At 46.7% G+C, this 12,902-nt stretch overlaps 1 protein-coding gene across 1 annotated transcript in view; it reads left to right on the top strand.

Annotated features, from left to right (window-relative positions):
- Positions 1-7,575, top strand: part of IGF2R (insulin like growth factor 2 receptor) — a 138,421-nt gene extending 130,846 nt beyond the window's left edge. The window contains exons 46-48 of the mRNA XM_024248233.3: positions 3,592-3,744; positions 4,820-4,889; positions 5,759-7,575. Of these exons, the coding sequence (XP_024104001.2) occupies positions 3,592-3,744; positions 4,820-4,889; positions 5,759-6,169 (634 nt within the window). The 3' untranslated portion in view covers positions 6,170-7,575. The remainder of the gene's footprint in view (positions 1-3,591; positions 3,745-4,819; positions 4,890-5,758) is intronic.
- The last annotated feature ends 5,327 nt before the right edge of the window (positions 7,576-12,902 follow it).

Below are 12,902 nucleotides of genomic sequence, written 5' to 3' on the forward strand. Positions count from 1 at the left end.
AGACTAGATCTCAGGAAAAAAAAAATCGTGTAACTATAACAAACAGGTAGCAACGATCGCCCTAATAGATTACCATTTTTAGTTCTTTTAGCTATTTCTTCTGGAATTTACCTCAATATTTTAAATTAACATCCTGTATCTCATCTGTTGACTTCCTGCAATAGTAGATGAAGATAGAGCTCTCTTATACCTTCCTCCTACTTTCCAAAAATGATTCTCTCACAATATTTGATTAAAGTCAAAAAACTTACACAAAGCTAAAAGACAGGCATCTACAGATGGAAGGGGCACGCTATGTGCCCAGCACAGTTATTGATGACAAGACCCACCCACTTGTGAAATACCAGTAGAGCAGATACAAAGAAAACACTGTAAAAGCTTCAGGGGAAGCTAATTTGTTATATTAGAAAATAATTCAGGAAAGGTTAAAATACTTTAAATCCTCACTTTATATCATCGATAGGTTCTTGGAAACTGTAGCTTTGTGTGAAACGATGTATAATGAAACCAGTTTTTTTCCTCAACTTTATTTTATTTTATTTTTTTGAGATGGAGTCTCGCTCTCGCCCAGGCTGGAGTGCAGTGGCTTGCTCACTGCAAGCTCCACCTCCCAGGTTCACGCCATTCACCTGCCTCAGCCTCCCAAGTAGCTGGGACTACAGGCACCCGCTACCATGCCTGGCTAATTTTTTTGTATTTTTAGTAGAGACGGGGTTTCACCGTGTTAGCCAGGATGATCTCGATCTCCTGATCTCGTGATCCGCCCGCTTCGGCCTCCCACAGTGCTGGGATTACAGGCGTGAGCCACCGTGCCCGGCCTCATCAACTTTATAATGAGACAGTTTTGAAGGAAATGATGTCATTCAAGGACCTCCTATAGTCGCTTCACGGAAGGTTGCAGTTTGAAGGAACCTGTCAGCGACCCTATGAGGACACACTGTGCTGGACAACAGTGGTGTCTAAGCTGAGAGGGGTGGCAGAGTTCCCAGCTTTTAAAATTTCTTACAGTGATAGCATCATATGAAAGTAAAACCATTTTCTTGAAAGAAAGGAAGGAAGGAAGAAAAGGTAGAGTTCCTAATTGTTTGGAAGACATACTGTTAGACTTCCTATCTTAGTGTGCATGCCAGTATTTTAAGAATAACCACTAAAATAATATAAATATAGTATGTGACTTCCAAAACAGTGGAGAAGAAAAGGAGAAGTAAAAATACTTAAATCCCCAAAGAAGACAAGGAGAAAAATAAAACAAAAATCAGACAAGTAGAAATTTCAGCCCAGTATGGTAGAAATAAATCTAAATATATCTATAATCATAAGTATAGCTTGACTAAACTTGTCAGTTAAAAAACAAGTTGTCAAATTGGATTTCAAAAACAACTCTGTTTACAGGGAACATGCCTAAAACAAGGGTACAGAAAAGACCAAAGTCAAAGGAGAAGAAAAGATATACCAGAAAATAATCTGAAAGAAAGCTGCAGTAGTTATGTTAATATAAGATAAAATAGGATATTAAAGAAAAATATTAGGGATAAAGAATAAAGAGGGTCATTATAATTTTAAAAGGGCTAATTTCCTAGGAAGATACAAGAATCCTAAACTTCCATCTACCTAATAAAAAAGCCTTGATATGTAAAGCAGAAATTGACAAAACCACACACAAGAAACAAGCTTAGTGATTGCTGGGTTAAGTAGACAAAGAGTAAAGCTTTTTTGGAAGATTGAGACAGCACAGTGAAAAGCAAGATTTAATAGACATGCGTAGAACACTGTTCCCTGCATCGGGAGAACGCTGTTTGCCCAAGCTTACATCAAACACTTAGAAAACTTTAGCAAAAATTAACCACAAAGCAGGCAAGTCAGCAATTTCCTTTTTTTTTTTGGGGGCGGGGGGAGACAGAGACTTGCTCTTTTGCCCAGGCTGGAGTGCAGTGGCGCGATCTTGGCTCACTGCAACCTCTGCTTCCCAGATTCAAGTGATTCTCTTGCCTCAGCCTCCTGAGTAGCTGGGATTGTGGGCGTGCGCCACTGCCTCCTGGCTAATTTTTGTATTTTTAGTAGAGATGGGGTTTCACCATGTTGGCCAGGCTGGTCTCAAACTCCTGACCTCAGGTGATCCACCTGCCTCAGCCTCCCAAGGTGCTAGGATTACAGGCGTGAGCCACTGTGCTCGGCCTAAGTCAGCAGATTTCTGACTGATGCAATTAACTACATACATGATGCAATTAAGTTAGGAGCCAAGAACAAGCAACTGAAAAATAGAAATACATTTGAAGACTAAAACTCACTTCTGAATAATCCATGGTCCAAAGAAGAAATCAAAGGTAGAAAGTAAAATATGCTTAGAACTAAGTGATGATGTGTCTCTTGAATGCATTTCGAGTGGTCCTGAGTGGCTGGAGCTGCTTCTGGGTGAGTGGGTTTCTGGCTTGGAGGGAGAGGTCTGCAGAGCCCTCAGACCTGTCTGTGGAGTGTGGTAGTGCTTCTTCCTGAGCAGAGGTCAACCGTTGCAGGCTCACCTAGAGCTGGACGCCAGGCTGTCCCTGTGGTTTCTTGTCTTGCTGATGTTTTAGATTGTTTGGCTTAAGCTGAACTTTGAGAGCAGCAGCCCTTGTGGCTGGGCCGCGGGTTGGCCTGTTGCCCTCAACCTCAGTTCTTTGAGCAGCCGGCATCTTCAGCAGCACAAGATGAGCCCCGCTGGGGTTGCCTCTTATCTCAAGCAGCACAGGAGGAATTTCTGTTTATGTGATCCTGTTCCCGTGTGTGTGGCCCCAAATGACAGAGGGCCAGAGAGATTAGAAGTGTCAAGTTGTTACACTCTTGAGTGTCATGTTGCTCCCTAAGCACAAAGGGAAGTCTCCGTGGTTGTTTCTCATTTTCTATTATTGTCCCAACTCTGCTTGAGTGTTTGATGTCATGGAAACGCACTGCTTTTTCCCGCAAGTTGCGCATGTGGGTCTTGGGTGGGAATGGTGAACTCCGCTGGTGTGCTCAAGAGCCTTCTCCTGGGATGGAGCAGGTTTGGAGAGAGGAGACCCGTCGGGGGCTGTGCTGGGCTGTGCTGTTCCCTGGGCCCCACCCTGGTCTGTGGCCGTCCCTGGGCCCTGTCCTGGCCTATTTCTAAGGCCCCCTGGGCCCCTTTCGTGTGGAGATGGTGTCTCACTTGGGCTGCGCTCACTGCTTCCAGAAGAAATTCTGAGAGGAGAGACCTCTGACCCTGGAGAGAAGTGTGGTGCTTCGGGACGGCCTCTGCCCCAGCCTGGTCCTGCCGTGGGTTGGGCCACCTAGAGGGGGCCGCGTCCCTCCTGCCCGTCTCTTCTGTGTTTGGGTGAATGATAGTTCATGGAGCTGGAAGCAGTGCCTTCTTGTCTGCTTTCTGACAACCCTGCCACAAACTCATCATCAGGAACTTTTTGCAGCCCTTTTCCATGTGGAGTGGGCCTTGTGGCCTTGTTTTCTGGGCAGGAGTAAGAATCACATGGTGTTGGGAAAGTCAGAGCTGCTCTTGCCTTGGGGACTCAGGTCTCAGGTTGTGGCTGTGGCGGCAGGACCACCCTGTGACACGGCTCCTTTTCTGTGACGTCCTTGCAGGGTGGGCTTTGACAGCGAGAATCCTGGGGATGACGGGCAGATGCACAAGGGGCTGTCAGAGCGGAGCCAGGCAGTCGGCGCGGTGCTCAGCCTGCTGCTGGTGGCGCTCACCTGCTGCCTGCTGGCCCTGTTGCTCTACAAGAAGGAGAGGAGGTGAGCGGGTGGCAGGGCGAGGTGGGGCAGGTGGATGCATGCCTCCCACAGCTAATCTTGGGGTCAGTTTTGTGGGGTTTTATTTACTTACTTGTTTTTAAGCCCTACAACAGCAACGGCTCGAGGTTCTTAGTTCAAAACTCTGTGGAAGCAGTCCCCAGCATTGTGGTTTTTAAATGCCTGCATTTCTGTCTGACCAAGGCTGAGGCCTTCGCACATCACCCGTGCCTGCGGCTTCTAGGACCGTGGTCCTTTGTGTCCAAAGATGGGTAGAACATTAAACGGCACCTTTCATGGGTGCCTTTTCCCACTGAGCAGCTGACCCCTCTGCCCTCCTCACATCATAAAAGCAGGAGTTTATTAAGCGCCTGCTATGTACCAGGTATGATGCCATCCTTTTGCCCCACTTTGCTGGGTGAAAAGACTCTCCATGCGACTGTCAAGCAGATTTTCACGTCAGGCGTCAGTGTTAGTGGCCCTGACCTGGGGGCAGGAGCTGGCCAGCTCAGGCGTTCCCTGCTGCCGCTGTCATTTGCCAGCTGAGCCAAAGGCCAATGAGAGAGGTGGTCAGAAAGTACCGACCGTGGAGGTTGCAGTGAGCCAAGATCTCGCCACTGCACTCCAGCCTGGGCAACAGAGTGAGACTCTGTCTAAAAAAAAAAAGTACCGATTGTGGCCCTCCACACCCAAAATGCAGAATGGGGCAGAAGAAGGTCTGGGCCAGGAAGGGCATGTGATGTCCATCTCTGCGAGCCACCATCGGGCAGGCTTAGTGGCCATGGACCGGTGTGGTCCTGTTGCAGTCATATGTGAAAAAGTCCTTGCCCAAATGTTAAGTTGCTCTAGAGGGCCCTCTGCTGTTGGATTCCAAAGCCCATGTTCTTTCCACTCAATCACAACAAATACTTTAGGGTATAACCTGTCATGGCTACTCATTTGTCATTCAGAATGTGAGAGAAATGCAGCTGCCACCAGCCCCCTGGTGGTGCAGATGGGGGCGGGGCTGGCGGGGGTGGGGCTCCTGCCCATGCCCTCTCTACCCTGGAGTAATTATCATCTCCTTTTTTTTTAATAGGGAAACAGTGATAAGTAAGCTGACCACTTGCTGTAGGAGAAGTTCCAACGTGTCCTACAAATACTCAAAGGTAATTTTCTGTGGCGAGTCTCTTGAGGGCCTGCCTCCCCGGCCCACCGTGCTGCGCTGTCCATGTCGTTCTTATCAGGGATGCCGAGGAAAGCAGTCACAGGCTGACTGGAATCCAGAAAGGAAAGCAACACCCGTTGCCTCAGCCGCTTACCCCAGCACATTTTTTTGTTATTTTTTTCCCTCAAGTTTCTCTCGTGGTTACAACTGATTTCCTTGAAGTATTTAATAATTAGGTTGTTTCCACTGTTTTTGGCTGTTCTTTAAAAACAAAAAACAAAAAACAAAACAAAACAAAAAAACAGTAGTGAAGATAGTTGTGCATCTAGCATTTGGATGATTTCTTTCAGATAAATTTCCGGAAAAGAGGCATTATCTGGATCAAAGGACATAATGTTTGTGGTCTTGATGGGTAATGATGAATTGCTCTCTAAAACTAGGCTTTTGACTCGAGTCCCTCCTTTGACATTCCTCCCCTGCCATGCAGTGGGCACTTTTCAGTCTATGAGTAGCCCGGAAGAGCCCCTTCTCCCCCAGCGCAGCTGGGGGATCACTGGTCTGCTTTTCAGGTCCAGGCCATCCCGAACGCCTTCTGCTTGGTCCCACCCTTGGCTGTGAGACTCCTGCCAAATGACCCCACTGCCACCCTCCCAAACCCTCCTGCCTTGGTGCAGTCTCATTAGGAACAGGAAGGTGTTGCCAACCCTCATCTTCCTTTCCCTGGGAACTGGAGATGCAGTGACTGTGAGGACAGTGGGCCAGTTCTTCCCCAGCTCGTGCCAGCAGAGAGCATCCCTGATGTGGTGGATGGTGGAGCAGAATGGGGTCTCTGAGGGGGCTCACGTGGTCTCTGCTGTTGATCCCTGGCAGGTGAATAAGGAAGAAGAGACAGATGAGAATGAAACAGAGTGGCTGATGGAAGAGATCCAGCTGCCTCCTCCACGGCAGGGGAAGGAAGGGCAGGAGAACGGCCATATTACCACCAAGTCTGTGAAAGCCCTCAGCTCCCTGCATGGGGATGACCAGGACAGTGAGGATGAGGTTCTGACCATCCCAGAGGTGAAAGTTCACTCGGGCAGGGGAGCTGGGGTAGAGAGCTCCCACCCGGTGAGAAACGCACAGAGCAATGCCCTTCAGGAGCGTGAGGACGATAGGGTGGGGCTGGTCAGGGGTGAGAAGGCGAGGAAAGGGAAGTCCAGCTCTGCACAGCAGAAGACAGTGAGCTCCACCAAGCTGGTGTCCTTCCACGACGACAGCGACGAGGACCTCTTACACATCTGACTCCGCAGTGCCTGCAGGGGAGCACGGAGCCGCGGGACAGCCAAGCACCTCCAACCAAATAAGACTTCCACTCAATGATGCTTCTATAATTTTGCCTTTAACAGAAACTTTCAAAAGGGAAGAGTTTTTGTGATGGGGGAGAGGGTGAAGGAGGTCAGGCCCCACTCCTTCCTGATTGTTTACAGTCATTGGAATAAGGCATGGCTCAGATCGGCCACAGGGCGGTACCTCATGCCCAGGGTTTTACCCCAAGTCCTCATTTAAAAGCATAAGGCCGGACGCATCTCAAAACAGAGGGCTGCATTCGAAGAAACCCTTGCTGCTTTAGGCCCGATAGGGTATTTGACCCCGATATATTTTAGCATTTTAATTCTCTCCCCCTATTTATTGACTTTGACAATTACTCAGGTTTGAGAAAAAGGAAAAAAAGAAAACAGCCACAGTTTCTTCCTGCCGGCAGGGGTGTGATGCACCAGTTTGTCCATCTTAAGATGGCGAGGCTGTCAGTGTATGGGGCAGTTTCCGGTGGGATTTTGAACTGGTCATTAATGTGTCCCCTGAGTTGGAGCTCATTCTGTCTCTTTTCTCTTTTGCTGTCTGTTTCTTAAGGGCACACACACACATATACGTGCACAGGGTCCCCGAGTGCCTAGGTTTTGGAGAGTTTGCCTGTTCTATGCCTTTAGTCAGGAATGGCTGCAGCTTTTTGCATGACATCTTCAAGCCTGGGCGTACAGAGCACATTTGTCAGTATTTCTTTTGCCGGCTGGTGAATTCAAACAACCTGCCCAAAGATTGATTTGTGTGTTTGTGTGTGTGTGTGTGTGAGTGGAGTTGAAGTGTCAGAGAAAATGAATTTTTTCCAGATTTGGGGTATAGGTCTCATCTCTTCAGGTTCTCATGATACCAACTTTACTGTGCTTATTTTTTTAAGAAAAAAGTGTTGATCAACCATTCGACCTATAAGAAGCCTTAATTTGCACAGTGTGTGACTTACAGAAACTGCATGAAAAATCATGGGCCAGAGCCTCGGCCCCTAGCATTGCACTTGGCCTCATGCTGGAGGGCGGCTGGGCGGGTACAGCGTGGAGGAGGAGGGCGGCCAGGCGGGCATGGCGTGGAGGAGGAGGGAGGCGCTGCTGGTGTTCTTATTCTGGCGGCAGCGCCTTTCCTTCCATGTTTAGTGAATGACTTTTCTTGCATTGTAGAATTGTATATAGACTCTGGTGTTCTATTGCTGAGAAGCAAACTGCCCCGCAGCATCCCTGGGCCTGTACCGGTTTGGCTGGCTTGTTTGATTTCAACATGAGTGTATTTTTTAAAATTGATTTTTCTCTTCATTTTTTTCAATCAACTTTACTGTAATATAAAGTATTCAACAATTTCAATAAAAGATAAATTATTAATTGGGTGTTACCATTTTTTCCTTGATAGTGAGACGTTCCCAAGCGAGTTGCCCATCTGCCTGCCTGTCCTTTCTGTTAAGTGACTGAATTTGGGGTTTAACTCTGGTGTTCTCGTTGACCCTTTATGAGGCAGCACTTTCATTTTTCTCCGGAGTCTCCTGGTCGTAGGTGTTAACTTTGGGTCCAATCTGCCTTCCCTTGGCTCTTTCTAGGTCTGATTTCTTTACCTTCTCCAGGCCAACCTTGGGGTGTGGTCCTGTTCATCAAAACAATGAACATGGAGTTGAGAGTCCAGTGAGACAATAAAGCTTTTTTTTTGTGCAACCTAATCTAACATGGAGATGTTTTCTCTTGAGTAAACTCACTGAGTTTTCCATCTTAAATTACTCAGCAGTGACTGAGAGCTACCTGCATGGAAGCAGGAAGTTACTCCAGTGTTATAAACAAACTTCTTAGACTCAACATCCTATCCTCCATCCCTTTTTTTTCCTGTAGAGTCCAAAAACCTCAACCATCTCATTTTTAAATTATCCAATTGGAGTTACCTTTTTAAAAAAGTTATTCTTAAGGACTTTACAATACCTCTCCTGAGGAAGACATGTCGGGTCTTCTAAAAGTTTACATTATGACCAAAGAAAGATGCTGGTCCTCAGGCATTCTACCCAGGGGGCTGTTCTCCAGGCCATTCCCACCTCCTGCTAAGACCATGGGGAGCCCTCCCTGTAAGGAGGGGCATATGCAGGGACCTGCCCATCCCCTTGGTAAGCTGGATGGCAAAGAGGCGTGTTGTCTGCACCACTGGCTGCCTGCTAATGTCGCTGTCAGTGGGGAAGGAGAAGTGACAACACGTTTGAGTGCATTTGCTTTGACTCTTAGAAATGCAAGCCTCTGAAAAAAGAGTAACTACTTGCCAGCTGTTGTTATAGATGATATTTTTAGGAAAACATCCCGTGACAGCAAATCAGAATTGGACTCTTTTTCAGAGAAATGATTTTATTGATAGAGTACAACCTGGGTATTTAGCTTCCTTTTAACAAAATTTTGTGCCCCTTTCTTGAGACTGTCCGTGAATGACAGAGACATAGAATAAGAACTGGGGTGCTAAAGATGGAATAGGCAAACCCCACACCAAGGAAATCCACAGTGAAGTGGAAATCTGGTTCTTACGAACATTTTAAGAGCATCTGAAGCCTGTACTTCACCAACCCTAAAATAATACATAACACGAGATGATTCCTCAGGAAGGAACATATAGACATACAGACAGGAGACAACATATAGACATTAGAACTTACAGGACAAAGAACTCTTTCTCCCTGAATCATTTGAGACGAAGTTTCTTCCCATCACCAGGCATTCCTACAAACAAGGACCTTCACACGACTAAGATGCCTCCTGGTGATTAAAGAACACTTTGGGCTGGTCCGATCCATTGTACAAGTTAAAGGACTGATGGGTACATAGGTCTTACCCCTGTTGGCGATCGGGTCACAAGGAGCCAGTGTGTGTGTCACCAGGAGGTTGTATGGACGAGACTGGATTTCTGGAAACATCCTTTACCGACTCTGAAGAATCCCATGGCTCAGGGAGGTACACTCATGCCCTTTCTTCTCCGGCTCCACTCTGTTGACTAGTAGTTAGTTGGCCTCTTGTGTCCTTGAGCCATACTTGCTGTCAGTTCTGGACACTGTTCTGTGAGAATGGGGTCAACGGGCAGTCGTGGTGCTGGTGAGCTTGTGTGCAAGGCGGCAAGATAGCCACATTGAGTTGGGGACAGTGTGGCCTGGGGGTGTTGGATAGGTAAGGCAGAAGCAAGCCCAGAACTTGGAGCCTGCTGTGACTGTCGCAGTAAGGAGTTTGAAGTCCTGAAAGCAGTTGAGAGCTGTAGAAGGGCCAGATTGGGCTTTTGAGAAAGACAGTCTAGATGAAAGTAAAGAGATGGAGATGCTTTAGCAACCAGATGTGAGGCTGGGCATGGGAGCTGGAGCTGTGGCTGTGCTGAGCTGAGAAGCCTCAGACTACCTGGGAGGCTCTCTCTGGGAGGAAGTCAGGTCTTTCTTTCCTTTCTTTCTTTCCTTCCTTTCCTTCCTTTTTCCTCTTTCTTTTCTCTCTCTCTCTTTCTTTCTTTTGAGATGGAGTCTCGCTCTGTCGCCAGGCTGGAGTGCAGTGGCGTGATCTCGGCTCACTGCAATCTCTGCCTCCCGGGTTCAAGGGATTCTCCTGCCTCAGCCTCCCTAGTAGCTGGGATTAAAGGCACACACCACCACGCTGGGCTAATTTTTTATTTTTAATAGCGACAGGGTTTCACCATGTTGGCCAGGATGGTCTCGATCTCCTGACCTCGTGATCCACCTGCCTTGGCCTCCGAAAGTGCTGGGATTACAGGCATGAGCCACCGTGCCCAGCCAGGTCTTTTTCTTAAAGAGGGACAGACTGAAGGTAGGCTGTGAATGGTCAATTATTTGTATTTCTTTACCTTTTATGCTATTTTGTAGTTTGACCAGTTTGCAAAACAAATTGAATAAAAAGTAATTGATAATGTCGTTTTGATGCTCAGTGTTTGAGGGAAACACAATCTAGTGAATGGGGTTATTGGTTGTCACACCTGGGAGAGTGAAAATAAAATGAGGGGCTCACAGCCCAGGTGAGGTCATCCGGCGCCACTCAGCCCCATCCTGGAGAAAGCAGCCTTGGGATGCTGGCCTCGGTGACAACCAAGAAGTGATGGCGGGTTGCTAGAGACAGGGTGGAGCACAGAGCCCTGGAAGGAAGCAGGAAGTCAGGTTCAAGAAAGGACTTGTGACCTCACCCTTGGCTTCAGGGTTTTATTTTTCTTTCTTTTAAAACATTTTGAGACAACATGTAGACATTCGAACTTACAGGACAAAGAACTCTTTTTTCCCTGAATCATTTGAGACCAAGTTCCCTCCCATCACCAGGCATTTCTACAAATGAGGACCTTCACAGGACTAAGATGCCACCATCAGAACCACAATGTGTGGGGACGGTACCGCCAGCCAAGCCTCAATGCTGTTTCAGTGTTGACAGCTGTCACAGTGATGCCCTTTTCAGTGGAGGAGCCTGCAATGGTCACGTGTTGCATGTGATCATTGTGCCATTTGGTTTACTTCTGTCTGGAAAGTTTCTCCTTTCTGTAACCTCCATGACCTTGACACATGAGGTCACTCTTCTCAGCCGCCCCACCTCTGGGAGGGTGCCTGCTTCGCCCTGCCCCGCCCAGCGGCTTTAGGACTCAGCTCTTCAGGAACAATTAGGGGGAGGGCCCTTGGGTCTAACTGCAAAATCATACTCGAACTAGAAAATCCTGTTGGCATAGGTATGGATTGTCATATAGAAACATTTTTCGAAGTGTGCCCCGTGGAACACTTGTTCTGTATGTTGTTAACAGATGTTTTGCAAAAAATGAAAAGGACCTGAGCTCTAATAAGTTTGGGACATGCTGAATTGAAGTGAAACAGCTTTTCTTGGTATGAGACCTTTCAGAGTCTTTAAAGGAGAGTTGCTGACCACACATGAAATCACAATAGAAAATAGCCAGCAGGCCTCCAGGTAGGCAGCAATTCCTAGAGATTTGCCCGTGTTCCCTGGGGGAGCTGGTGGCCTGTGACCATCCACTGGGAAATTCCCTTCTGTGGCGAGGTTCTGTTGTTTTCCAGAGGCTCCCACGGAGCACGCTGGGTGGGTGGTCTATATGAGACCACACCATTGATGAGCAGTGAGGCCCAAACAGGTATATCAAAAAATGCTCAGCATCACTGATCATCAGGGAAATGCACATCATAAACACAGTGAGACATTGCCTCATACCTGCCAGAATGGCTACTGTCAGAAAGACAAAAGACAACAAGTGTGGGTGAGGATGTGGAGAAAAGCGAACACTTGGCCACCTTTGGTGAGAATGTAAATTGGTATGGCCATTACGGAAAACAGGAAGTTCCTCAAAAAATTAAAAACAGCTACCAGCAATCCCACATCTGGGTGTATATCCAAAAGAAATGAAATCAGTACCTTGAAGAGACCTCTGCAGCCCCTGTTCATTGCAGCATTATTCACAATAGCCAAGATAGGGAAAAAGCCTCAGTGTCTACTGACAAATAAAGATGGATCAAGAAAATGTGTATATGTATACACACACACAATGGAATACCAAGTCTTGAAGAAGAAGGAAATCCTGTCATTTGTGACAACATGGATGAGCTGAGAGGACATTATGCTAAGTGAAATAAGCCAGACGCAGAAAGAAAAATACCGCATGATCTCACTTATATGTGGAATCTAAAAAGGTTGGACTCAGAAGCAGAGAGTGGAATGGTGGTTACCAAAGGCCAGAGGGTGTGGGAAGTGAGCAGATGTTGGTGAAAGGGTGCAGAGGCTCAGCTATGCAACATGAATGAATTCTGGAGATCCACTGTGTAGCACGGTGACTACGATACTGCTTTGTGTATTTAAAATTTTCAGAGAGAGTAGATCTTGTGTTCTTTCCCCTCTCCAAATAAAAGGAAATTATTTGAGGTGATATGTTTAACTAGCTTGACTGGGGCAATGATTTTGTAATGATAAGCATCTCAAAACATCATGTTGTGCAACATAAGTATACAGTTGACCCTTGAACAATACAGGTTTGAACTCTGTGGGTCCACTTATATGTGGATTTTTTTTTTCTGTAGAAGTTACACCTGATGTGTCAGCCCCTCCTTCTACCTCTTCCACCTCTGGCACCCTTGGCACAGCAAGACCAACCCCCCATTTCCTCCTCCTCCTCCTCCTCAGCCTACTCAGGGTAAAGACAGGGATGAAGACCTTTATGATGATCCACTTCCACTTAATATATAATAAATATATTTTCTCCTCATGATTTTCTTAAAACTTTTTCTGATTTTATTGTAAGAATACAGTATATAATACATACAGCATTGAAAATATGTGTTAATTGACTCTTGTTGGTAAGGCTTCTGGTCAACAGTAGGCAATACTAGTTGTTAAGTTTTAGAGGAGTTAAAGTTCTATGTGGGTTTTTGATTGTGTGTGGGGTCCGTGCTCCTGATCCCTAGGTTATTCAAGGGTCGACTCTACATAATTTTTCTGTCCGTTACACCTAAGTAAAGGTGGATAAAAGCGAAAACCAAAAGACTACGAAGGCTAAGAGAAAATCAGTACATGCCACTCCAGCCCCCATTCTCCCCAGAAGCAGTCCCCACTTCTTCCCCTCAGCTTTGTCCCCTGTCAGTGTAAAATCATGAGGTTCATAAATTTGAAAAGGAAAGCTTTATTTCTTGTAAAGGGTCACAGCCTGCAAAATCGCCACC

Source organism: Pongo abelii, chromosome 5 (assembly GCF_028885655.2).
Source record: "Pongo abelii isolate AG06213 chromosome 5, NHGRI_mPonAbe1-v2.0_pri, whole genome shotgun sequence".
NCBI lineage: Eukaryota > Metazoa > Chordata > Mammalia > Primates > Hominidae > Pongo > Pongo abelii.